The following is a 27,963-nucleotide window of genomic DNA, read 5'->3' on the forward strand; positions in this document are numbered from 1 at the left end:
CCTTTTAAATCCATGTATCGAAAGGTTAGAAAAGATGCAAGCGATACTATTAATGCCATATGAGGAAACGATTAAAACTTATTCCCATATCCAATAGTTTTGAGCTGGTTTTCATACTATCAGGTTCGAAAATCATGGCTCGTGTTGACGTGGAAGTTAATATGTTGCTAATTCTGGGAGAATGTGAGAAAAATTATCGACGTGCAGCGCAACTATTTTTAGAACGTTACGGTATTCAAAAATCGCATATGGCATTTCTTCGTTTAAAAAATCGTTTACGTGTACATGGTCAGTTAAGTGCAATGGAAAGACAAAAAGCAAAACCAGTTGTTAATTATGATAATAGTGTCAATATTCTCGCGGCAATTGAAGTAAATCCACATGTCAATCAACGCGAAATAGCAAACATGTCTGGAGTTGGACGGTCTTCAATACAGCGGATTCTGAAAGAACAAACATTTCATCTATATCATTTGATTTTGACTCAAGAACTTTTGGAAGCTGATTATGAGCGTCGTATAATATTTTGCAAGTGGATGCGTGATGCCATGATAAATGATTCATTTTTGCAAAGTATTCTTTTTTTTATGAAGCAACATTTACCAACACTGGATATCTTAATAGACATAATATGCACTATTGATCACGTGAGAATCCTCATTGGATGCGCAAGGTTCCTTTTCAACATCGTTGGCCATTAAATGTATGATGTGGAATAATTGGCGATTTCGTAATTGGACCACACTTTTTTGATGGTACTATTAATATTGAATCCTATTGTAATCTATTAAGGAATAATCTTCCGTTACTTCTAGAAGAATTACCACTTAATGTGAGAAGAGGCATGTGGTTTCAACAAAATGGTGTACTTCCTCATTTTTCCAGAGCAACGCGTATTTTTTTAAACAAGATATTTGGTGACAGGTGAATAGGTCGAGGAGGTCCTATTCAATGGCCTCTTCGTTCACCTGATTTTATATCTTTAGACTACTTTTTATGAGAGTATATCAAAGAAAAAGTCACATCTCAACCACTTATGACGAGAGAAGACTTAAAACGAAGAATATGTGAAGCTTGCGCTAAGGTGACCCCAGAAATGTTGTTTAAAGTTAGGTAAAGTTGTATGAAAAGAATTAATAAGTGTTTAGATGTTAATGGTCAACAGTTCGAACATTTAATAAAATAAAAAAGAACTGAAAAACTATGAGTCTTATTTAATTTATCATTAATTTCAATGCACTCTACTTTAAAGTTTAAATGCTTATAACTTTTGATAGAAACATTTTCCAAATAAATGTTTCAGATAAAATTTATTTGTTTTTTCCCGGAGAATCCAAATATGCAACATTTTATAGGGGGTTCCATTTAAAATTATGAAGTTACACCCGTCCCCCCTTAAAGGAGAAACGGGAGCGACTTTACGTTTATGTAGTTAGAGAGGCCTCTCGAAGACATGAAACTTCCTTATTAACCTTTGGACGACCGGAAATCAATTTATTGGCTTTTAACTGCTTTTGCCTTTGGAGGCCCGAAAACCAATTTATCAGGTTTTAACTTACTATTGTAGGATATTTTAATTTATGAATATTCTACTTTTATATTTCATATTCGCTTACACGTTATACTTTGTATTGTACCAGTTTCGATCTGTAAACAGTGCTACCGTGCTTCAAACTGTACCACACTAAGAAAAATTACTAAATATATTGTAAAAGCATTAGTCCTCTTATTTTTTCAATTACTTTTTTTATATTTTCGACAAAGTATGCATTTATTGCGAAATAAATTGATGTGTATAAATACATATCAGGTGTAGTAAAAAGAAATCCATTATTTTTGCATGAAATTGAAGGCTTTAATTACCATAGTTAGAATGATCCGATTTAGGTCAAATGCGCCGTTTTGTTCGATAACTTGTTGCCATTTTGAAGGTAGTTTCATTATGCCTCTCTCATAGAAGCCCTCGTCCCTATTGGCAAAAAATTGAGAGAATCGATTTTCACAAGCCTCTCTTGAAGCGAATTTTTCACCAGCAAAATTGTTCGCCATGGACAGGAACAGATGGTAATCACTTGGTGCCAGCTCCGGACTATAAGGTGGATGCATAAGAACCTCCCAACCAAGCTCCCGGAGCTTCTGACGAGTCACTATCGATGTGTGTGGCCTAGCGTTGTCTTGATGGAACACAATTCCTCTCCTATTGGCCAAAGCTGGCCGCTTCTAGGCGATTGCTTCCTTCAGACGGTCCAATTGTTGACAGTACAGTTCCGAGTTAAGAGTTTTGCCGTAGGGAAGCAGCTCATAGTATTAGGTGCTTGCATGTATTTTGATCAGCGCCATATATTGGTGAAAATGCGAAGTATCAATGTAAAACAACCTAACCTAACTGTTAAATTCGATGGTTTTCACATTTCTCTACATAAAATAACAGTTTACCATTTAGTATTATTGAGTTATTCAGTGTATACAGACGCTAATCATGGAACGCTCAAAATTGCATTTTCGACATTCATTACTTTTGTTGTTTGATTTGAAGAAATCTGCTGCCGAAGCCCATCAAACACTTTTTAGAATTTATGGTGATGCTGCTCCGTCATATCCCAATTGTCGGTTTTGGTTTCAACGGTTTAAAAGTGGTGATTTTAATGTCAATGACAAAGAACGGCCTGGAGGACCAAAAAAGTTCGAAGACAACGAATTGCAAGACTTATTGGACGAAAACTCAGCTCAAACTCTCAAAGAACTTTCAGACAGCTTAGCAGTTGATGAATCAACTGTTTCCAGACGTTTACATGCGATGGAAAAGATCCAAAAGGAGGGAAAATGGATACCATACGAATTGACTGAAAATGCCATTTCGAACCGTTTCAACATCGCAGTTTCATTGCTTGCCAGGCAAAAAAAAGAAAAGTTTTCTGTGGCGTATTGTTACTGGCGATGAAAAGTGGATCTACTACAACAATCCCAAACGCAAAAAGTCATGGGTTAGTCCAGAAGAGCCATCCACATCGACACCAAAGAGAAATATTCATGGCCATAAAGTCTTGCTGTGCGTATGGTGGGATCAGCACGGTGTAGTGTATTACGAGCTGCTAAAACCGAATGAAACTGTTACTGCAGATGTCTACCGACGTCAATTGAACAAATTGAACGACGTATTGTTGCAAAAGAGACCAGCAATAGCGAGTAACAGACGCAAAGTCATCCTCTTGCATGACAACGCTAGACCTCACGTTACAACAGTTGTGAAGGATACACTGTTGCAGCTCGAATGGAAAGTTCTGCCGCACCCAGCGTACTCACCAGACATAGCGCCTTCTGATTATCACTTGTTCAGATCGATGCAGCATGGCTTGGCTGGCACACGGTTTCGAAATGCTGAAGAAGTGCGAAAATGGATCGATGATTGGATCGCTTCCGAACCAACATCGTTCTTTCAACACGGTATCGCCATGTTGCCAGAAAGATGGGAAAAAGTTGTAGAAAATGATGGAAAATATTTTGATTGAAATATATTGTACCGATTTTTTTCAATAAATGCCTTTTTAAAGTGAAAAAATGATCAAAATACATGCAAGCCTCTAATAGATAATTCCCTGCCAATCCCACCAAACACACAGCAAAACCTTCCTGGCCGTCAATCCTGGCTTGGCCACCGTTTCCGCCGGCTCACCGCGATTCGATCACGACCGTTTTCGCTTGACGTTGTCGTAAGTGATCCACTTTTCATCATCAGTGACCAACCGCTTCAGAAATGGGTCGATTTTGTTGCGATTCAGCAGCGATTCGCAGATGGAAATTCGGTCCATGAAGTTTTTTTTCGTTAACTCGTGTGGCACCCATACATCGAGTTTCTTTTTGTATCCAGCCTTATTCAAATGGTTCCAAACGGTTTTTTGTGCAATCTTTAGCTCTTGGGCAATCGAAACAGTGCTTACATGACGGTCGGACTCGACAATGTCCATGATTTTACCGATATTTTCGACAATTGGCCTTCCAGTGCGTGGTGCATCTTTGACATCGAAATTACCGGAACGGAATCGACGAAACCAAAATTGCGCGTGATTGGCTGTTACAGTATCAGGACCATAAACACTATTCACATTTTCAACCGCCTGGCTGCGTTTTCGCCTTTATCGAAGAAAAACTGTAAAATATAGCATATTTTCTCTTTGCTAGTGTCCATCTTTGACGCGCGCTCAAACAAAACTGAGTCAACTAATCACAAAACTGTCAGAAAAGTTTTTTTAGTACGAAATCTCATCTTTCTAACGCCATCTAGTAGAACCCGATCGGACTTATACAACGCGAGATACAGATAACTAAAGCCATCTATTAGAAAAATAATGGATTTCTTTTTACTACACCAATATGATGCATTTGGACTGCCTTCTACTTCATAAATTGTGGTATAAAAATTTTTATACATGTTATTATACATGTTATTCGTCAAACTTTTTCTCTAAAATGATGATAAACAATTATTCTAATAATATTTAATAACATTAAGTTGAAAAACTAAAAAAAAGGATCCTAATTCTTTTCCGGACCGGAAGCCAATATATTGGCGCAAAAGTGGCGTCATTTTTTTTTTGTCATTCAACCCAATGATGTTAATAATAAAGTTCTAATACTTAAAAAAAATAGTCGAAGAAAACAACTGCGGTCCTCTAAAGGTTAACAGTTTTTTGATTTGATAAATATTTTTAAAGTTATGGACTTGTAACACTTTACGTGGGTCACCCTATATTTAGTTGGTTCTATAATTTTTATTTTATGCATCTTATTGAATGCCATCTTAACTCGCAATAATAGTGCATAAAGAATCCTTCGAACTATTAACATCATTGGTTTCACTTTCGGATCTAATTTAATTTTAACTTTCTGCGAAATTTGCATCCTACTTGACTATTTTAAATAATTTCTTATATTTGGTGAAAATCTGAATTTATATCTTTAGTAATTGTATTCTCTTTAACAATAATATAATAATAACTAACTTTGTTCTAAAACTCAATTGTTTGAATTAATATCAAGCTTATGATATCAAGCAAGATGATGATATTTTAAGCTTAAAACATTGATCCAAATCCACTTAATTTTTTAAATTATTACTGAAAAATTTACACAATATACCACATTATCCACTTATTGATTAGTATCGCCGATAATTGAGATTTAGAACTCCATAATATTATATTCTTCCTAATGTCATTTGATTTGAATTCCTCCAAGCTATTAACTGGTCTTTCTTTTGTTATACAGTCTTTAGCGAAATGTTAACGCTTGTTACAATTGCATATTCTTTTTCAATTTTAAGACATTTTCCATATACGTAATTATAATCACAAAATATACAGTCTAAGTTTCCTCCTAGTTATTGATACTTGATAGAACCAAGTGCCAGGATGATTTATTGTTGTATTATGTACTTTGTATTTTTGTAGTGTATCAACACAGGTTTTTTCAGTTGGTTTGTTCGAATCATATTCATAAAATTCAGTTTAATGTTTTTAACTTAAGAAGTTACTGTTAGGTATATGTGACATTTTGAATGCTTTTTCAATATCAACATTAGATACATTTAGCATTTATTTCTCTTGATTTTGTTAATCTTGTATATTCCATCCATAAATATATTTTTAACTAAACTATTTTTCAAATTTCACAACTTACACATTAAACTCATATTCTTTAGAATAACCATGTATTTATAAGTTAATAAGGCTTGTCCATTTCCTGATAATAGTTGCAAAACAACCTTTTTGAAGCTGGCAAGATCAAATTGGCAGAATCGAAACGCACCTATCAAATTTCTTTGTATTTATTTTGTGCTAATTTGTGCTATTAATAAAAATGTTGTACCTCGTGCCATTTTGAAAAAAATCGTGGCGTTGCTACCTTCATATGAAGTCAGCAGGACCACAGCAAAAAATAATTGAAAAATAAAAACACTTACATAAATAGAAAGAGCATAATTTATGTTAATTTGTTCCATAAAAAAATTGATATTTTGAAAAAAAGTGGCATTTTACTCTTGAGCGTAAACTGGGTCTGTGATGGTTTCTAAAGAAATACAGCGGGTATAAAATCTGCAATTACATATTTTAGTAACACAAAATAAGTGATATCCATTGTAAAAGTCGCGACTCGATTCTGCTCATTACAAGTGACACTTTACTCTTCAGCGTAAGCTGGGTCTGTGATGATTTCTGAAGAAATGCCACGGGTACAAAATCTGCAATTACATATTTTAGTAGCACAAAATAAGCGATATCCATTGCAAAAGTCGTAACTTGATTCTGCTCATTACAAGTGGCACTTTACTCTTGAGCGTAAGCTGGGTCTGTGATGGTTTCTGAACAAATGCCGCGGGTACAAAATCTGCAATTACATATTTTAGTAGCACGAAATAAGCGATATTTATTGCAAAAGTCGCAATTCGATTCTGCTTATTACAAGTGGCACTTTACTCTTGAGCGTGAGCCGCCTTGCGTGAGAGCTTGATCAGCATCTAACCACTGGGCAGAACGTCGACGATTGTCATAAAGAACCCACTTTTCATCATACGTTACTGTTCGATTCAATATTCCTTCATTATTGTGTCGGGAAAGCAAAGATGAGCTGATTTCCATACGGCGAAGCTTGTCTCTCTCAGTCAGTTCATGTGGTACCCATTTGTCAAGCTTTTTCACTTTCCCCATGGCCGGTTTCCCGACACCTAAAGGCCATGGAATAGTGAACGTTGATGCTGTGTGCAATATCTCGAACTGATAAACGCGAGTCTGCTTCAACCATGTCTTTCAAACCATTGTCATCAATCACTGATGGTGCATGGCCGCGAGGCAAATTATCGAGATTTGTATCACCAGACCGAAACTTTTCAAACCAACATCTAATGGTTCGATCATTTACAGAACCTTCCCCAAAAGCAGAGTTTATGTTTCCTCGTTGCCGCGTTGCCTCGGCCGCACTATGATCAAGTTTGTATTCGTACAAGAATATTATCCGCATTTCCTTACTTTCCATGTCGAAGAGACAGCGATTTTCAACGATATAACTACTCGGCCGGGAAATTTGAATTTTGAAAAACGGCCATTTCATCTGCAACAATCTAATAGCACACCACGAACATTTCATAAAAGAATTATTTGTTTTGCAAAAACATTTTACATTATGTATGTTTGAAGGGAAACGTAACTGATTAACATTTGAAAATACGTCTCGTTCACATAATATTAACTTTGATGCATGTCAAGCAAAAAATAACATACTTCTAAATGATGGAGCGCATAATAAATAATGTGTTAACGATTGTATTCTTATGGCATTGTATCGTATATTTAATTCTACTTTATCTCTACTAATAAGGATATCTGGACAGTTTTGTATACGTTTAATAATAATTTTAACTTGTCTATAAAAATAGGCATCATAAAGTTGATATATTGGAGTATATTTTGGAGGAATAATTTGTAAATTATATGTTGGTTTATTGTTTCAATAAATAAAATTTTCATTATATACATGTATATTTTCCTAACCCAAGAATCAACGATCATCAAAAGTGAATTGTTGCTTATATAAGGTTTTATAATTGTTTTCGAATATTGTTCATATAAATATGAAGTCAGTTTTCCTGATTTTGAATAAACAACAATCACATTTTTGCATAGTTTTAAAAGTTCGTCAACTTCTTCTTAAATGCGTACTCCATATATGTCACCTAGTTCTTGTAAACATAATACTATAAAAAAAAGTTGGCACTGCAAGGACTCGAACACTCCTCGGACGTAGACGATAAAATACTAACGCGCACCTTAGCTTCCGCAGATACCGCGCTTCACGTTTATTGATTCCAAATTACTATACATAAACATGTAGCTGTTTTTTTAATTGCAAATTTTTCGCAAACGAAGGCCCATGCACGCAAACTCTTTTAGGATTTTTAGGTACTTAACCCCCCCATTCAAATGAAATATGACTCATTCAATTATCGATTTTACATGTCTTGCCATCTCCTTGTACTAGGTGCGCAACTAAGTTTCTGGGTTTTTTTGATTAATGAAAAATGGAAAATTTCAAGAGAAATACAAAAAATGGTTTATTCAAAGTATCGTCCCTCACTAGCTACACATTTTTGCCATCTCTCTGACTATACATGAATACCGCGATGATAAAACGATGCGTCTGTGGACCGAAACTATTCACCTTACCAATTTTGTACTTCTTCGAAATTGGCCAAGTGTTGCCCAGCCAAGCCATGCGCCATCGACCGGAACAAGTGATAATCGGAAGGGGCCATGTCTGGCGAATACGGTGGGTGCGGTAGCAGATCCCATTTCAGCGTTTTGATGGTGTTCTAGACGATGGAAGTGCGATGGCACGGAGCGTTGTCGTGCTGCAATATCACTCGTTTGTGTCCCATTCTGGTCGTTTTTCGAGCAATGCATGGTTCAAATTGATCAATTGTTGTCGGTAGCGATGCCCATTGATAGTTTCGCCCAGTTTCAGCAGCTCATAATACACGATTCCTTTCTGGTCCCACCAAACGCAGAGCATTGTCTTCTTTCCGAAGCGATTTGGCCGTGCCGTCAATGTTGATGCTTCGTCAGGTGAAAGTCACGATTTTTTGCGTTTGGCATACTTGAAATATATCCACTTCTCATCGCCAGTAACAATTCGATGCAGGAAACTCTTTCATGCCGCAAAAGCAAAATTTCGGAAGTGGCTCTTCGATTTTCCATCTGTCTCTCAGTCAACTCATGCAGCACCCATTTTCCTTCTTTTTGAACTTTTCCCATGGCATGTAAACGTTTGGAAATACCTTGGTGAGTCATGTTTAATGTCTCCGCAAGTTGATCTTGTGTTTGCGTATCATCTTCATCCAATAACGCTTGCAGATCGGCGTCCTCAATTGTTTTTGGGCTTCCGGAGCATTCCTTGTCCTCAGTGTCGAAATCGCTACTTCTGAAGCGTTTAAATCAATCTTCACAGGTAGTTTTCGATGGTGCATGTTCACCGTAGGCCTTCTCAAGCAAACGACGTGCTTCAGCTGCACTTTTTTTCAAGTTAAAGCAGAAAAGCAAAGCTTCCCGCAAATGCTGTTTATTTGGCACAAAACTCGACATCTTCGTTGTTAGAAAAAATATTTTTGCGTTATGATATATGTTGGTATTACGACTGGTTATTGTTAACAGATATCCAAGCTATAAAAAATACAACTTCAGACATGTCGACTATATGTGTCATTAGCGCCATCCATGTGTGAAACCCGAAAACTTAGTTGCGCACCTAGTAAGTACTATTGTATGATCAAATGAATTCCTGAGTGAAGTTCGATCATAATTATGCGTATGCTTTCGTCCGAATAGATTACATGTAGTCATGTCACATGACTCCCGAAATGAACAAGCATCTTTAAAGATGAGCGCCAAAACAAAACAATTTGGCGCCCCGCTTGGTGCCGCGCGTGGAGCTGTCCGCTGCGCGCGCACACATCTTCATGGTTCAAAGCCGTCACAAATCGAAGGTGGGAGGGAACGACGAACGAAGTTCTAAAGAAAGGGAGGGTGACTGTACTCGGACGAAAGCATATGCATAATTATGATCGAACTTCACTCAGGAGTTCATTTGATCATATAATTATGCTATGCATTTAATTATGCATATAATTCATTTGATCATATAATTATGCTATGCATATAATTATGTTATGCATTTCGTCCGAGTAAATTATATGTAGCTGTTCAAAGCTACGATTTGTGACCGTGAGATATTTCTTTTTTCCTTTTTGAAGAAAGGGCCTTACAGAGACCAAAAGGAAAAAGGACGCAATATGTATCTGTTAGGTAGCAAAACGAAGTGAAATATGCATGGGTAAAATTATTAGCGCAACTCCTAGCGTAATGCATTTAAAAAAGAAAAGGATTAAGCTTGCAGTTAATGATTCAAGATAATCGCTTCAGCCCCCTTAGTTGTGGGTAATAATGGTTAGTTATAAAAATTCGCGGAAATTGACGAAGTGGACGACCAGCCTGCTGCTTTTCGAATATCGTCAACAGAAATACCTTTTCGAAGCGCGGCCGAAGAGTCGGCGTGACGAGAGAGTGAGTCGTAAAAATTGAGGTATCAACTCCTCCTTCAGACAGTGTTAGTCACACCCAGCGACTAATCGTTTAAGCGGATACGGACGGGCTTCTTAAAGCTAAGAAATAAAGCCGAAGAGGATTCTGACGAAGAATTATGCGCTGTCTTACTAATATATAAATGCAATAACGAGAAAATTGACAAAGCAGGCTGATCATCAAAGTGACGGAAAAACCATGACCGGTTGAGGCCAGTTCGAACCAGAGGAGAGAGAGAGAGTCTTCATACGATCAGGTACTTTAATAATGACGGTAGTTTCGAGGAATGAATATTACGTCGCTTAATTAACCCCAGAGTCTGTACACGCTGCACTGAAGCTAAAATTTGCAAGGTGGCAAGTTTGCGCGTAAGAAGTTCTAAAGACAAGGCCAAAAAGAGGCCAAATGACAGGCGTTGGATCCCATGTCAGTGCGTGCTTGGGTTTAGAAGGTTTTAAAACCGATACGCCTCTGAAAAAACGCCGTATTTTCGTCGTCTGAGCCAAGATTAACATCTGTGATAAGCGAGAGCGCTGAACGATACGAATTTAGGGTTCCATAAGCGTTAACCTTACGAAGCTGCGAAGATAAGAAGGAGAGAACCAGTATTATTTCCGGGCAAAACCAGTTGTTAATGCTGAGTGTCGAAATTCCACCACAATTGAATGGGCTTAGAATATTGCGATAGCATCGAGGCTGCAAGCGATACGAAGGCTGTCTTTATGGCGTCGTCCGGGAAACCTTTTCGGCTAAACGCTTGCCTAATAATTTTCCTATTACCAGGGAAATGTTGTGCCTGATTGGATATGGAGTCCTGAAAGAAGAAAGTAATAAATTAGGGTATGGCCAGAAGTGAATTGGATCCGATGTACATAATTGATGGAAGAGGGGAAACCAAGGTTGAGCTGGCTATCGGGGTACAACCAGAGTTGCTAGATGCAATATATTACGACGCTACAGCGCATGCGTGAGATGACGTAGGAGCACGCTACCTTGAGTAAAAGTCTCAGTATCGTATCTCTTAAGGTATTATAGCGCCTGTATTATACTATGCATTGAGAATTGCAATCGAGTAAATTAGATAATCTAAATCGTGTTTATTTTAATTGATCCGATAATTCTCAATCTACATTACAATTTTTCACTTAACAATGTCATTGTTACATAATACAAATATTATGTAATAGTTACATAGTCGAGTGAGAAATTATAATGTTAATGTAACTGTTACTTAGTATCCACTGGACAACATAACCTGAGATAAAGCATTCGCGCAAGAAACGCGGGAAAACTATGCGGCAAGACAGTTGATCGGATAGCGCGGGCCGCTCCATAGACCCTGCGATGCGCTTTATTGCCGTCATTGGCATATGCTTTTGTAGAGCTCCTAAGTCATCTCACGCATGTGCTGTAGCGTCGCAATATATTGCATCTAGCAACTATGAGTACAACTACAATGCCTTCCACCCGATCGTCTATGATCTTCCGCAAGCTTCTAGTAATAAGTGCGAAAGGAGAAAAAGTGTAAAAATAGAATTCCTCCCAGTCTAAAGTAAAAGCGTCGACTGCAAAAACAAAGGAATCCGGAAACCACGAGACAAAGGTATCACCTTTTGCATTATTATGAGTGGCAAATAAATCGATGTCGAATGATCCGAATCGTTTCTTAATTTTTGCAAAAAGGGAGGAAGTAAGCTCCTCTTCGGTGCCTATGGACATCGAGCGAGACTCTGTATCCGCCACAACGTTGTCAGCAAAGCGGATATAAGAAGCAAAGATATATAGGTGCTTCACACCATTGCCGGATTGACTTGGCGAGTACTGAGAGCTTGAGAAAACGATAGGCGCCCCCTTTATTAATATACGCTATAGCCGTTGTATTGTCAATGCGCAACAGGATATGTTGGGAACGTACATGACTCGCAAAAGATCTGAGAGCATACTCTCAGTCATTAATTTTAGAAGATTTATATGCTCTCTGCATTCCAAGTATGACCACCAATCGTGAGTTTTATTCGTGCAGACCAGATGCACCTGTGAGGGAGGTATCTGAAAAAATTTCCATATAGAATGCAATGTGCCTATTAAACTAGCAAATTCCGAATTTTGCAGGAACGTTTCTTGGAATATTTCTCAAGGCTATGTATTCTTAAGGCTAAATAACTATAATTTTGTTACTATATCATTATAGTTCTAAATATCATATACGTTTCTCTCAGTGTATGTTGGCAGAGCATTGTTTCTAGTCCCCGAAAAGCGGGAAGTCATCAAGGTAGATAACTGACAAGAAACCTCGTTCGCTTAGGTGAGCTGCGATAGGTCGTAATATCTTTGTAAAATTATACGGAGCTGTGGCGAAGCCGAAAGGTAATGCACATAACTCAAAAAGGCGTTCCTGGAAAGAAAAACGAAGATATTCGCGATAATTTGCATGAATTGGCACTAGAAATTTAGAATCTTCTAAATCTAATGTTGCCATAAACCAATTTTAAGATAGTAGACGGGTAGTAATCCCGAGATCCTCTATGAGAGAATGTAGCGGACAAGACCAAACTCTAAGTAATGGTTTGCAGTCCAGAAATGATGTCACTGAGCCTGCTTCGAAGGACAGCCTCAAGACATTAACTCAAGCTCACCTCCAGGGTTAAGGTTTTCCGTGTTCCCAAACGGAGGATCTGGTTCCGCCGTATAGGCTTCCTGACCGTTCGCACCGATGGAGAGGTTATGTTCGACACGATCGACCTCCTGCCGATCCGTGCGGGTTGAGCCCGAGTGCATGAGTAAATTGAGAAGAGCATCCAGCTTCTTCTCCAAGGAAATTGTCAACGGACATTCTGATGAACGAGAATGCACACTGGAAGAGCAGTGTTGTTGTCCGCGGGATTCATCACGCAGACACTTCGATCTGGAGGTTATATTATCTCTGTATCCGTGTCCGGAGAACATTCGCCAGAATGTTCTGAAAGAAAAAAGTAATAGATTAGTGTGACCGGAAACGAGACCGTTTCCGGGACTTTAAATGAGAGTGCTTTCCCATAATTTAAAGAGAGGAAACACTCGATGCTATTGTTCGGGAGAACAAGCAACATAATGAAGACGTGTGCCGCGCGCAGCACCAAGCGAGGTGCCAAATTGTTTTGTTTTGGCGCTCATCTTTAAAGATGCTTGTTCATTTCGGGAGTCATGTGACATGACTACATGTAATCTACTCGGACGAAACGCATAGCATAATTATATATATTATATAGTGAGATTGCTTAAATCTAAAATCGTATGGTTTGAGTGATATCGACTAATAAATACATTTAAATACTGACTTACAATAGTTTCAACATTCTTTGTAGAACAAATTACAATAACAATTTTGTCGAAATAGTTAAAAAATGTGATTTCGAAAATATGAAGTATCAACTACCTACGAAATCGTAACTTCCAAGAAAGGTTATTTAAACTATATAATCTTGTCCCTGACATGTGTATGTTTTAGCAAATGTTAGTAAGAGTAAAATCTCTTTTAAAATATTCTTTAGAATGAATAGATAGGCGGTTTCTAACCTTGAAGTATTTCTAGATTTAATTGCTTGCAAGACATAAAAAATGAGATTTTATTGTTAATCATATATATATATATCGTTCGAAAAATTATCTATATATTGTATAAAGATAATTTATAAATATATTGTATAAAGTATTAAATTTAAAATATAAGTAAAAATTATCTATAATTAAAAATTATCTCTGTAATCTAAAATTTACCTATACTCCTAAACTCTAATTACCTATACTCTATAAAATATTAAATTTAAATTAAAAATATATAATACTGAAACAAAAAATTTTGTAATTGTTTAATATCACAAAATATTGGGTTAAGTAAAAAGTTTTGAGCGTTTTCCGCTAGATGGCTTTAGTGAAGTCATATCTCACGATGTATACGTCGCATCTGGTCATTCTATACTGCGACTTAAAGGTGACATAACGCTTTAAAAAAAGTTCTTTGACAGTTTTGTGTTTGGTGAAGCCAGTTGTGTGTTAGAGCGTTCCAAAATGGAGGTAAAAAAAGAAAATTCGATACATTCTTCAGTACCACTACGACCAAAGGGAAAAAGCGGAGCAGGCGGCTAAAAAAATTTGTGCTGTTTATGGACCCAATACAATATCGAATGCAACAGCAAAGCGGTGGTTCCAACGATTCCATTCTGGTAATATGGACGTCGAAGATGAGACACGCTCTGGTAGGCCAATCGTCGAAAATGTTGATAAAATCATGGAAATCGTCGAGTCGGACCGGCATGCGAGCGCTTATTCCATTGCCCAGGAACTGAAGATTAGCCAGAAAACCGTTTGGAACCATTTGCATAAGGCTGGTCTCAAGAAGAAACTCGATGTATGGGTGCTACACGAATTGACGCAAAAGAACCTTTTGGACCGAATTCATGCCTGCGATTCTTTGCTGAAGCGTAACGCAATCGACCCATTTTTGAAGCGGATGGTGACTAGCGATGAAAAATGGGTCACATACGAGAATAACAGGCGAAAAAGATCGTGGTCGAAGCGCGGTGAGCCGGTCCCGGACGATCGCCAAGCCCGGATTAACTGCCAAGAAGGTTTTACTGTGTGTTTGGTGGGATTGGAAGGGAATCATCCACTATGAGCTCCCATCGGGCCAATCACTCAATTCGGACCTATACTGTCAACAACTGACCAGATTGAAGCAGGCGATCGACGAGAAGTGGCCAGAATTGGCCAATAGGAAGGGTGTTGTGTTCCATCAAGACAATGCCAGGCCGCACACATCTTTGACGACGCTCCAGAAGCTCCGAGAGCTTAGATGGGAGGTTATATTGCACCCGCCGTATAGCCCAGACCTGGCTCCAAGCGATTATCACCTTTTCAAGCATTTGCAAAATTTTCTTGATGGTACAAAACTGGCCTTAAGAGAGGCTTGTGAAAATGAGTTGGTCAAGTTTTTTACCAATAGGGACGAGGACTTCTTCAATCGCGGAATTATGAAATTGCCTTCAAAATGGACAAAAGTTATCGAACAAAACGGTGCATATTTGATCTAAATCCGATAATCCTAATTTTGTTAATTTCATCGTCGAAATAAAGAGAAAAAACGCTCAGAACTTTTTATTTCACCCAATATATTGTTTTTTTATATTAAGAGAATAGAAAAGAGTAGAAAAGAATATTTTCTTATTTGCTTTATTTTCATTAAAAAAATATTTTCATTTACTTTTCATAAAACTTTTTTTGACTTTTTCCGAGAATATTTTAACTCTTTTTTAAAATCCAGTCGCACAATTTCTATATTGAGTGCCATTAATGCCAACAGACACTATTTTTCTCAAAATCAGGAATTAATTTTAAATTTGTTTAATTCTATGAGTGAAAATTGTAGAAAACTTTTAAGGGAAGCTTTTTAAAAGATAAAACTTGAAACTTTATCATGATTACAATCAATTTGGTGAAAAATTTTTTTAACTCGGATTTTTAAGATATCTCAAAAACTATAACTTTTAAGGAGTCAAATATCTTTTAGTTTAGGAAGGTACAGATTTGTGAAATAATATTTTTTAAGTTCCTGTTTACTCAACTACTGTTTACACCATTATTTTAAATTATAATGTTAGGTCGAAGACTTGTAATGAGGAAAACTATACTAATAATTCTTACGACTGACATCAAAATAAAAATATGTCTTTAATGTGACGCTTAATTGATTGAGCATATTTATAAAATACTCTGAAAGTTTTTGTTGTAATTAACAAGTAGACGAAAAATTGATGTGACAAAATCACGAGAAAATAGAATAAAAAGAAAAATTGTATGTATTATCAATTTTGCGGTTGTTTATTGACTGTTAAAGCAAGAGGGAAGTTTTCGGGGCATTTTGTAACTATGCTCAATTGATTGAAAATATAATTTTATGGATGTTTTTTATTTTAATTCTTTATATTTATATTATATATTAAATATTTTATATTATATACACAGTCTATCCCACATACGATGAGACTGGTTTCATCAAAGTTCTTAGCGCAGCGACATCTATGAATGAATGATGGTAGATGAATGTTCTACCCTTCATCTACTTAACCTCAAAATTTGAGCGAATTCGGTTGATATTTCACTGTGGTTTGACATTTTATATAAAGTCACTTTGTGTACGTCGGTCGAAAAACCAACATGGAACAAAGAGCGAATATTAAATGCTGTTTTAAATTGGATAAAAGTGGTGCAGAAACGTACGAAACGCTAAAAAATGTGTACGGAGATGAATGCATGTCCCGTGCACAGGTTTTCCGTTGGTTTGGCCGATTCCGTGACGGTCGTGAGAACCTTGCAGATGATGACCGAGCACCGCCGCCAAGAACCACACGCAATGAAGAAAACATCGAGAAAGTCAAAGAAATTCTTCGAAGCGACCGCTGTGTGTCTGCGAGACTCATCGAAGAGGAAACTGGGATACCGAAAAGCACAGTCTATCGAATTTTGACCGAAGATTTAGGCAAACGGAAGGTCTGTGCGCGCTTCGTGCCACACACTCTGATAGACGACCAAAAGAGAAAAAATTACGCTTTCAGAAGAGCAAAATCAAGACAATGCTGACCGTTTTCTTCGATTCAAAGGGAATTGTTCACAGTGAATTCGTCCCAGAAGGTCAGACGGTGAACGCAGAATATTATCTGGGAGTTCTACAACGATTGTGGGCCAGAATTCGACGAGTTCGACCGGAATATCGAGAGCCAGGCAGTTGGTTTTTGTTGCACGATAATGCACCATCGCACAAAGCCATGGTACGTGAATTCTTGACCAAAAAAGGCATCATTGTTATCGATCATCCACCGTATTCACCTGATTTGGCTCCGTGCGGCTTCTGGCTATTTCCCAAACTGAAATTGGCGATGAAAGGAAATCGTTTCGATACCATCCCGGTTATCCAAACGACTTCGACCGCCATACTAAAGGCCATTCCAGCCGATGAGTATAAAAAATGTTTCGAAAAATTTGTTGAACGTTTCCAGCGCTGTATTGACTCAGAAGGAGACTATTTTGAATAAACAAGAATAAAAAATCAAAATAATAAACGCTTTGTATTTTTTTTAGACCAGTCTCATTGGATCTGGGACAAACTGTGTATATATATTGATTTATATTATTTTATATCTATATAATTATATTATTTTAATCCTTTTCATTTCGACGTAATCCATAGGAATTTTTGACATAGATTTCCGTGTTTCTGATGTCATCGACCAAAAGTTTCGCGACAGAGAACCAGCAATCTTAAATCTATCGAAATACCTTGAAATATATATAAAAGCTTGTTTCTTTAAAATATATTTTAAAATATATTTTTAAAATGTTTATTTTATTTTATCTTAAAACTAGAGTGGTTTAAAATTTGTTATTTTTTGAAAAAAAAGTGTTCCCTGTATTTTGAAAAAAAATTATATACAAGGTGTCCCATTCTTAATCCCCCAGGCAAATATCTCGAAAAATATGGAAGATACGGAAAAATGTTTCGGACAAAAATTATATGGTTTTAAGGAGGACATAGAACAACTATATCAATTTGTTTACACATAGCGCCATTTTCGAGATATTTACTGATCATTACTTTTCTTAAATGGAAACCCCAATTTTTTATTACACTGTCTTTTTTTACTAATTAATTTAAACAACTTTTATCTAAAACATTTTTTTATTTACTTAATATTTTTTGAGATATTTTTTGAGATAAGGAAAACTTGGTAACTTTTTCAATATTTAATTTACGATATCTCGCTAACTATTTGTCGGAAGAAAAATAGTATTAGACTATTTTACTTTATTTGAGCTCAAGAATGTATTACAATAATGCCCTAACTTTTGTTAACTTACCGACTTTTAGAAGTTTCAAAATCATTAAATTAACAAAAATCAGGATGCTATTGTAACAATATATTTTTGAGACTGAATAAAGTAAAAAAGTCTAGTACCATTTTTCCTTTCGACAATAAGTTAGCGAGATATCGTAACTTAAATATCGAAAAAGTTACCAAGTTTTCTTTAAATATCTCAAAAAATATTAGGCAAATATAAAAATGCTTCAAAAGTTGTTCAAATTAATTGGTAGAAATAGATGATATAATAAAAAATTGGGATTTCCATTTAAGAAAAATAACGATCAGTGAATATCTCAAAAGTGGCGTTATCTGTAAACAAACTGATATAGTAATTCTATGTCTTCTTTAAAACCATACAATTTTTGTTTGAAACATTTTTCCGTATCTTCCATATTTTTCGAAATATTTGTCTGGGGTTTTTAAAATGACCTGTATCTATATATAATGTATCATATATTGGGGACTTGAATAAGTTCTCGCTGTTTCCCGACAAATGGTGTTATCTTAGCCTTTTTGCATCGGGCAATACTACAGCCAATTTCATCGTGAAGCTCCACTATTAGGCTCGAAGTGACAGTATATGTTATTCCGCCGAAGCGTAAATAACATATTTTTTCATAGCGTTAAACATGTCGAATTTCGTGCCAAAAAATGAGTATTTGCGGGGAATTTTACTGCATTACTTTTTTCAAAAAAAATCTGCAGCTGAAGCACATAGAATTCTTGTGGAGATTTACGGCGACCGTGCTCTGAAGCGGAAACAATATGCAGAGATTGGTTTAGACGCTTTAAAATTAATGATTTGATGTTGAAGATAAAGAACGCTCTGGCGCACCGACAAAGTTTAAAGACGAAGAATTGGAAGCATTACTGGATGAAGACCCATGTCAGATGCAAAATGAACTTGCAGAATCATTAGGAGTTGATCACACAACAATTGCCAAACGTTTAAAAGCATTAGGAATGATTCAAAAGCAAGGAAATTGAGTGCCGTACGACTTGAAGCCAAGAGACGTCGAATGGCGTTTTCTCACGTGTGAACAGCTGCTCCAACGGCAAAAAAGGAAAGATTTTTTGCATCGTATCGTGACTGGCGATGAAAAGTGCATACACTACGATAACCCGAAGCGTAGAAAATCGTGGGGTAAGCCCGGCTATGCATCAACATCGACGGCAAAGCCGAATATCCATGGTTCCAAGCTCATGCTCTGTATTTGGTGGGATCAGCTGGGTGTAGTATATTATGAGCTCCTCAAATCCAACGAAACTATTACGGGAGATCGCTATCGACTACAATTGATGCGTTTGAGCCGAGCATTGAAGGAAAAACGGCCGCAATACGAGGAGAGACACGACAAAGTAATTTTGCAGAATGACAACGCTCGGCCACATGTTGCAAAACCGGTCAAAACCTACTTGGAAACGCTCAAATGGGAAGTCCTACCCCACCCGCCGTATTCACCGGACATTGCCTCTTCCGATTACCACTTGTTCCGACTGATGACTCATGGCCTGGCTGAGCAGCACTTCCATTCTTATGAAAATGCCAAAAAATGGGTCGATTCGTGGATAACTTCAAAAGATCGTTCTTTCGACTAATATTTGTATACTGCCAAAAAGATGGGAGAAAGTAGTGGCTAGTGATGGACAATACTTTCAATGACATGTTCTTTACTAATTTTTTAAAATAAAGCATTCATTTCCACGAAAAAACAGCGAGAACTTGTTCAAGGCCCCAATAATATAAATATAAATAAATCATAACATAACATAATTACATCTTATAATAATATCAGTAATTAGCATATTAGTGATCATAGATAATATATGCTTTATCTTGAAAATTTTAATTGAATAATAATCTTTCCTTTTCATTTGTATTCGCGTCTGTATTTATGTTGCGAACATGCATAGACGTAAACGTACTTGTTTGCGTACCATCATACTCGTCGCGAGTTGCGACACTTGTTTTGTGACCTAGATTCCCAGCTTTACGCGCTTTCTCTCCCACTCTGCCTAGATATAACTCTTTCTCTACTAAGCTGTACCATGTGTCACCAGTGATGTACTTTAAGTGTATGTCAAGCACTCTATACATATAAGCTTAAAAATTTTTACGTATACAATTTTTTTTTATTTTATTTTCATAAGAATAAGTACAATTTAATACGAAATTTACTTTTTATAGGAATAAGTACAATTTAATACGAAATAAATTCAGTTATATATGGTTTACATGGCATTTTTGAAAGATAAATATTTAATCAAGATAAATCAAGATAATTCAATAAAGATAAATATTTAATCAAGTAAAAAATACGATTACTATAGTATCTTATAGTATATATTTGCACTTCATTCGTACCCAATCAAATAACACATGAACGCCGAAATGAACTGCGTACATTTATATTTTATTGAGTTCTTATGTCGATATATATAAGATTAATCCTTCTGATATATAAATGATATAATTTATAAGTTATAGTCTATTCATAGAAATAAATTAAATGAAATAATGATTGTGCATGCGTGCATACATACATATATGATCTTTATATTCAAAATATAATGGAATAATTTACACACACACATGTACACACATACACATATATACACCGGGCATTGTTAATACTTCAACATCGTCATAACAAAATATGTCTTGCTTATAACTGGTATGTAATTGTAATATGCCAAATTATTTTATTTGTCATATAATTCGCAATATTGAACAGATATTATATGGTATCTATCTAGTTATCGTTATTTATTTAATATTCTTGCAATTTCAGTTATTTTTCTTTATACATTTATTAAAAATTATTAAAATATCAACAATTTCCGGATTATTTTAATTACTGTAACTATTGTAACTTGCAAATTATTGTATTGTAATTATTGTAATTGTGTTCAGTGATTGTAACAATGTTCAGTGATACGAATAATCCGATAATAAGTAACAGTGCTAAGTAATAATGCTGTTATTTAAATTTCACAAGCATTTGCAAACATTTCTTTGGAAATGCTACTAATAAGCAAACTTCGGAAAACATCAGACGCTGGTTTGTCTCAAATTTTTTACAGTTATTTTTTATGTTAAAGTTTAAAGATATCTGTTATCATTTTTAGCCCAAATTGATTTTTCTAATTTTTTCCAATTTTTGAAATTTATACAATTGCATTATCTTACTTATATTTAAAAGTCAATGACATTTTGACATCATTTTCTCGTTTTTTTTTTTTTGATAATTTCTTGGTTATTTTTGGTTATTCTTGGTTATATTTTAACATCGAAATAAATTTTTGTTTGTTGCATAATGACTCTAACGTCAAATTTAGCGTAAACTGAACATTTTATCGATAACGTCAGCTATATTGGGCCCATTATTTTCAATTTTGCAAAATGGATTTGATTTATGATCAGTAATATGTTTGTGCGAGTTTCAACAAATCGCGTAGATTTATTCTTAAAAAATACTGTTTTAAATATATGTAGTCTGTCCAATAAATATGTGAACTGAGCTACTAAGGTGGGGTTAGGGTGATGTTTGGCCATACGCACTGGCTGCTCTGTTGGCGGGGGACCCACCACTTGGAGCGTCAATAAACGTCAGATCGTCGAGGCAAGCGTACAGCTAGAGGAGGGATTTTTTTTGTAGCGCCCTTTTTTGCTCTTGTTGACGATGGAGATTAATGAACAAATGGAACCACGACTCAACATCAAATTTTTGGTGAAACTTGGGAAAAACTCAGAAAATTCATGAAATGTTAAGGTCTGCTTATGGAGATAACACATACGCATTGCAGAAAACAGCTTTTTTCAAGTGGATTAAGCGTTTCAGTGAAGGCCGTGAAGACTGCAAGGATGTTGCGCCTGCACATTCAGCAGTGATTGTCCGCGAGTTTCTGACCCGAAATTCGAACACCACGTTAGATCACCCTCCCTACTCACCAGACTTAGCCCCCTGCGATTTCGTTTTGTTCCTGAAATGCAAAATGGTTATGCGGGGGCGGCATTGGGACGATGTGGAGACGATAAAATGTGAAACGACAAGGCAGCTGAAGAGGCTGACTTCTAAGGACTTCCAGGGACCAATATGAAGAAGCCCCCGACTTTAAAAAAAAAATTTTTTTTGCATAAAATTGCGCCAAATCGTTTGTAGAAATATGTAGTGAAAGACTTTTCGTTTGTAGTTAAAAAATAAAAAAGTTACGAGGAGTTGAAAAAAAGTCAACCCCCCAAAATGGGGGGCTGACTTAAAACTTGACCTAATCGAAGCCAAATCGTTTGCAGAAATATGTAGTGACAGAATTTTCGTTTGTAGTTGACCAGGAAAAAAGTTAACCCCTTAAGTTCTAAGGGTTCTAAGCTATTTCCGCCCCGTCGTGGGGGCTGACTTGAAACCGGTCCTAATCGACGCTAACAGGTTTGTAGAAATATGTAGTGAAAGAATTTCCGTTTGTAGTTGTCTAGTATAGAAATGGCAGTAACTTCTGTATAAAGGGTAGGTATATCTTCAATCCTATCGGGGGGGCTGCGTTCTAAACCGACTATATCGAAGCCACATAATGCATAGACGTTTGTAGTGAAGGAATTTTCGTTTGTAGTTGTCTAAAATGGAAATGGCAGCAATTATAGTGTGAAGGGTGGGTGTTTCTTCAACCCCATCGGTGGGGGGCCTGCGTTCTAAACCAACTAAATCGAAACCAAATGACGCGTAGACGTTTGTAGTGAATGAATTTTCGTTTGTAGTTGTTTAGAATAGAAATGGCAGTAATCATAGTATGAAGGGTGGGTGTTTCTTCAACCCCAGCGGGGGGGCTGCGCTCTAAACCGACTATATCGAAGCCAAATAACGCGTAGACGTTTGTAGTGAACGAATTTTCGTTTGTAGTTGTCTAGAATAGAAATGGCAGCAATTATAGTGTGAAGGGTGGGTGTTTCTTCATCCCCATCGAGGGGACTGCATTCTAAACCGACTATATCGAAGCTAAATAATGCGTAGAGGTTTGTAGTGAAGGAATTTTCGTTTGTAGTTTACCAGAATAGAAATAGGGATATTACAAAAGTCAATACGAAGTATTCCTCGTGATCATTAATGACCTTCTGCTATCTTTCAAGCAGTTTGAGAATTCTCAATTGGTAAAGATTCATCGGCTTCGCAATGCGATAAAGTCATCGATGCATTTTTCAGACTTCTGTTATTAAGTATGTATTAGCCAAGTGATACTGCATTGCCTGGAATAGGTGGAGCAAATCGGAAAAAGTCATGTCTAAAGAATATGCCGCGTGCAGAAATTCTCAGTCCAACGTGAAAATGATATGCTTTATCATCTCAGCTGTATGTGGCCGTGCAGTAGGATAACTTTGAAGCTTCCTTGCCTAATATAGTATACCCTTTTCTCTTCCAATGCATCGCACATTGATAGGTTGTTGTTGGTAGCAGTATACTGTTCTTCTTTTACTCAGTTTCAGTAGCTCATAAAGCATATCTTTTTAGTTCCATCAGATACAAAGCAAAACTTTTTTAGCGTGGATATTTGGTTTTGCAGTAGATATCATCAATTGGATCCACCTGTGATTTTTTGTGTTTGGGATTATACAAGTTCCACTTTTCATTACTTGTGATTCAGTGCAAAAAAAACTCTTCTATTTGAACTGATTTAGCAAAGACAGTATCGTACCAGCGCACTTTGTTCTTTTCAATGAATTCATATACTTTCCTCTTTTCCAAATTTTTCCCATTAGATGTAAATGATTGGAAATAGCTTTTTGGCTGACTTCCAGTTATTTCGTAAATTCTTTTTGAATTTGTTCTGTGTTTTGATTTAATAATACCTGCAACTCGTTCGATTCAAATTTGATAGTTCGTCCAGAAAAATAATCTTTTAAATCAAAATTTTCGAAACTCGTGAAATCTTTTATCTCATTTTTTATACGTCGTAATTTTATTATCTACTTTATTACCATATGACAGCATTATTACCATATGTAGTAAAAATCATTTCAGTGACTTCAATAGTATTTTTCTTAAGATGAAATGCTAAGTAGATAAAATTTCAAATATGCTTTTTGATTGTGATCATTATGAATAATACTGACTTTTGAGATTATGTCGCTTGCTTTGTTATGTCACATAACGCTTTGTAACATATCATTAATATTAATACTTCAAAATTGTAAAAAGATGGGAATATATTTTGTCTTTAAATGTTATTCCAGTTAAAAAAAATTTTAAATTAAAAAACATTTTATTTGCTATGTATAATATTTTACATAGTAAATAAAAAACAAATACTTTAGACGAAATTAGTTTAGTTTTGTGGTAACATCTTTAATTTTTTATTTTATAACTAAATGAATGTCATCGTCATATATCTTCTATAAAACTAAATAAATTTCATGTATAAAATTCATTTATATTAAAAGAGATAAAAAAATTATTAAGAAGGCCTACTTTAACCTTGTATGTAATCCATTTATAATACTCAAGTACATATAATAACATAATTCAAGTATTAAATATCTTGCATATTTTTGATAATACATTACAATGTCATATAAAAACTTGCACTATTTGAAGAAAAAACGATGCAAAGCTTATTTTGCAGATCATTTTTGTAAAGATTTCAAAGCCAAGATCATTTATTTAAATTGAATTGCATGAGTTTATTGTGCGACTTTACAAGTCCCCCTCCATATACACATATACACGTATACGCACGCACGCGCACACACAATTTTATGTCTGCGTATACCTGCACTATGAGTGTAAACATGGATGCAAATAGAAAGGAAAAGCCATTATATAATTTTAAAATAAAGTACAAATTATCTATGAGGATCTATATGCTTATTACTCGTATTATTATATGATTAAATATATTTATTTCATTATTATGATGTAATATATATTATATACAGGGTGTTAGAAAAGTCTGGAAACAGTCAAATATTTCGAAAACGAAACGTTCCTGAGAAAAATGTTTCCAACCAAAGTTGTAGGGTTTTAAAAGTTCAATTGAATGATCATATCCGTTTGACCTTGAGTGGAAGGGTCAAAGCGAGGTCAAGGCCAACATGATTTTTTTAAATGGAACACCCCATTTTTTATCACACAGTATTAAAAATGACAGCGAGACGTTTCCAAGATGATCTATTTTTGTTGAGAATTATCTGAGTATGAGCGTTAGAATTTACGGTGCCGTCAGTATTAATATTATCCAGGATGTATCGCGTGGAAGTTGCATGGTCGGACTTTACACCTCTGTATGTGTGTGTGTGCGTACGTACGTGTGTGTGTGCGCGCGTATGCGCGCGCGCGCGTGTGTGTATGTGTGTATGTGTGCGCGCGCACGCGCGCGTGCGTGCGTGTGTGTGCGTGTGGCGCGCGCTCGCGCGTGCGTATGTATGTAGACGGGTTTTTACTGAATTAAGTATTCAAATTGTCTTCCGTCTGCTGCTTGACAATGACCTAATCGTAAATGAAATTCATTTAAAACGTTTCGTTTCATTTCTGGTGAGATAAGATTTACTTGGTGTAGTATGCGTTCCCTGAGGTCTGCCAAGTTAGCAGGTTTCGTTGTGTACATATTGTAATAAATTATTTGTAAATTGTCATTAGACTTACAAATCATTTGTAGGAGCTCATCCTTATTCTTACACATACACACGCACGCGCACACACACATACACACACGTGCGCACGCGCACGCGCGCGCGCACACACACACACACACACACACACACACACACACACACGTGTAAAGTCCGACCATGCAACTTCCACGCGATACATCCTAGATAATACGTAGGCAGTCTGAAAAGTTCTCGGCTTAATAATGAAAGAAAATTTTTTTTGCCATGAAATATGTTTTATTTTTCAATATAATCTTCTGAAACTTCAATACATTTATTCTAACGTTTTTCCAATAATTCAATACCATTATTAAAGTGTGATTCCGGAAAGTATGCAAAATATCCATCCACGGCTGCAATAGCTTCGTCATTTGATGTAAAATGCTTTCCAGCCAGGAATTTTTTCAGGTTTGGAAACAGATAATAGTCAGAGGGAGCCAAATCTGGTGAATACGCTGGATGTTCAAGCAATTCGTACTTTAATTCGTTGAATTTTGCCATTGTCAAAATACTTGTGTGAACACGTGTATTGTCTTGATGGAAAACGATTCTTTTCTTCTTTAAAGCAGGTCTTTTCTCACGAATTTTTGCATCCAATAGATCCAAAAGGTTACAATACTATTCAGAGTTAATCGTTTTATCTTTCTGAAGATAATCGATCAACAAAACACGTTTGTAATCCCAAAAAACTGTTGCCATAACCTTTCCTGCTGATGGAACCGTCTTTGCCTTCTTTAGTGCACGTCCACCGGCTTCAATCCATTGTTTCGACTGTTTATTGTTTCGCTCTGGTGTATAGTGGTGGATCCAAGTTTCATCAATAGTTATGAAATGACGCTTGAAATCCATTTTATTTTGCTTAAAACGATTCAAATACACTTGAGAAATACGCATTCAAATGCGTTTTTGGTCAATTGTTAGCAAATGCGGCATCCATCTTACACAAAGCTTTTTCATATGTAATTCTTCATGCAAAATATTTCCAATTCGTTCTTTTGAGATGCCTATAGCCTCAGCTATTTCACGCATTTTCACTCGCCGATCATCTAACACCATATCATGGACTTGTTGAATGTTTTATGGTGTTGTAGCAGTTTTTGGACAACTTTCGCGTGAATCATCTTCGAGGCTTGTACGACTAGATTTAAAAAGAGCAGCCTATTTTTCCACAGTGGAAAGTGAAGGTGATGCATCCTTATACACTTTTAACAATTTCGGATGAATTTCTGTTGGTGTTAAACCATCCAAAACAAAGAATTTAATCACTGCACGATATTCAATTTTTTCCATTTTAAAAAAGACAATGACACGTCAATATTAAACTGGTGCTACTACTCGAATGACTTGACAGATCGAAATAAAATTTTACATGGGTTTATATCAGGGATGCCACTTTCCAATACAATTATAGTTTGACAGTTTCTAATGCCATCTATGTGTCAGACCGAGAACTTTTCAGACTGCCCTCGTACTAATGCTGACGGCACCGTAAATTCTAACATTCATAACTCAGATAATTCTCAACAAAAATAGATCATCAAGTAATATTTTGGAAACGTCTCGCTGTCATCTTTAACACTGTGTGATAAAAAATGGGGTGTCCCATTTAAAAAATGTTGGCCTTGACCTCGCTTTGACCCCTCCACTCAAGGTCAAACGGATATGATCATTCAATAGAACTTTTAAAACCCTACAACTTTGGTTGGAAACATTTTTCTCAAAAACGTTTCGTTTTCGAGATATTTGACCGTTTCCAGACTTTTCTAACATCCTGTATATTAGATATCGGACTTACAAGAAGAGGACGCATCGACTGGGAAACGGTTTGAAACGAAACTTACGGAGTTAATAGTACTTGACTACTAATAACTCATGGTAATAGCATACGATGCACTACTTCTTCGTTTTCGAGAAAAAACGGTCTCAAGAAAAGAGCCAACAAATTGTACGAGTTAGTAAGAAGGGCGTAGTGGAGCAGCGAAGGTAATGGACTACCGAGCTAACGGCTCAGGTTCCGATCCCTGCTGTATAGTTTTTTTTTATTCTGTAAATATAAAAATGAAACAAGAAACATTAATAAATAATGAAACTGCGTTTCTTAAATATATTAGTGTTTATTAAATATATTATTAATGATTTAAATTGCAAGAAAACCGTAAATCTTATCTATAAAATATATAGTGTATGAGAAAATTTTTATATAATAATTGCAATGGAAATAGGAGTAAAAGTATATTATATTTTCGCTGGAGGATTTTTTGATAATAATTCATTACTCTAGTAAATAGAATTCGCATATACG

At 36.0% G+C, this 27,963-nt stretch overlaps 2 protein-coding genes across 8 annotated transcripts in view; both read left to right on the forward strand.

Moving 5' to 3' along the window:
- The window catches only part of Ecr (ecdysone receptor), a 385,687-nt gene that overhangs the window by 26,972 nt on the left and 330,752 nt on the right, over positions 1–27,963 (forward strand). The window lies entirely within an intron of this gene.
- LOC112588573 (histone-lysine N-methyltransferase SETMAR-like) lies at positions 13,957–15,174 on the forward strand. The gene is made up of 2 exons (XM_025298898.1): positions 13,957–14,362; positions 14,446–15,174. The coding sequence occupies exons 1-2, from the start codon at positions 14,270–14,272 to the stop codon at positions 14,779–14,781; spliced, it is 429 nt and encodes a 142-aa protein (XP_025154683.1). The 5' UTR covers positions 13,957–14,269; the 3' UTR covers positions 14,782–15,174.

Source organism: Harpegnathos saltator, unplaced genomic scaffold (assembly GCF_003227715.2).
Source record: "Harpegnathos saltator strain DR-91 unplaced genomic scaffold, Hsal_v8.6 scaffold244, whole genome shotgun sequence".
NCBI classification, from domain to species: Eukaryota; Metazoa; Arthropoda; class Insecta; order Hymenoptera; family Formicidae; genus Harpegnathos; species Harpegnathos saltator.

What these genes read in the sequence shown, in the direction of transcription:
- LOC112588573 (XM_025298898.1), top strand. Translation starts at nt 14,270, where the DNA reads ATGGACCCAATACAATATCGAATGCAACAGCAAAGCGGTGGTTCCAAC. An exon ending in CGAAGATGAGACACGCTCTG is followed by an intron (nt 14,363 to 14,445) that starts GTAGGCCAATCG and finishes TCCATTGCCCAG; the next exon opens with GAACTGAAGATTAGCCAGAA.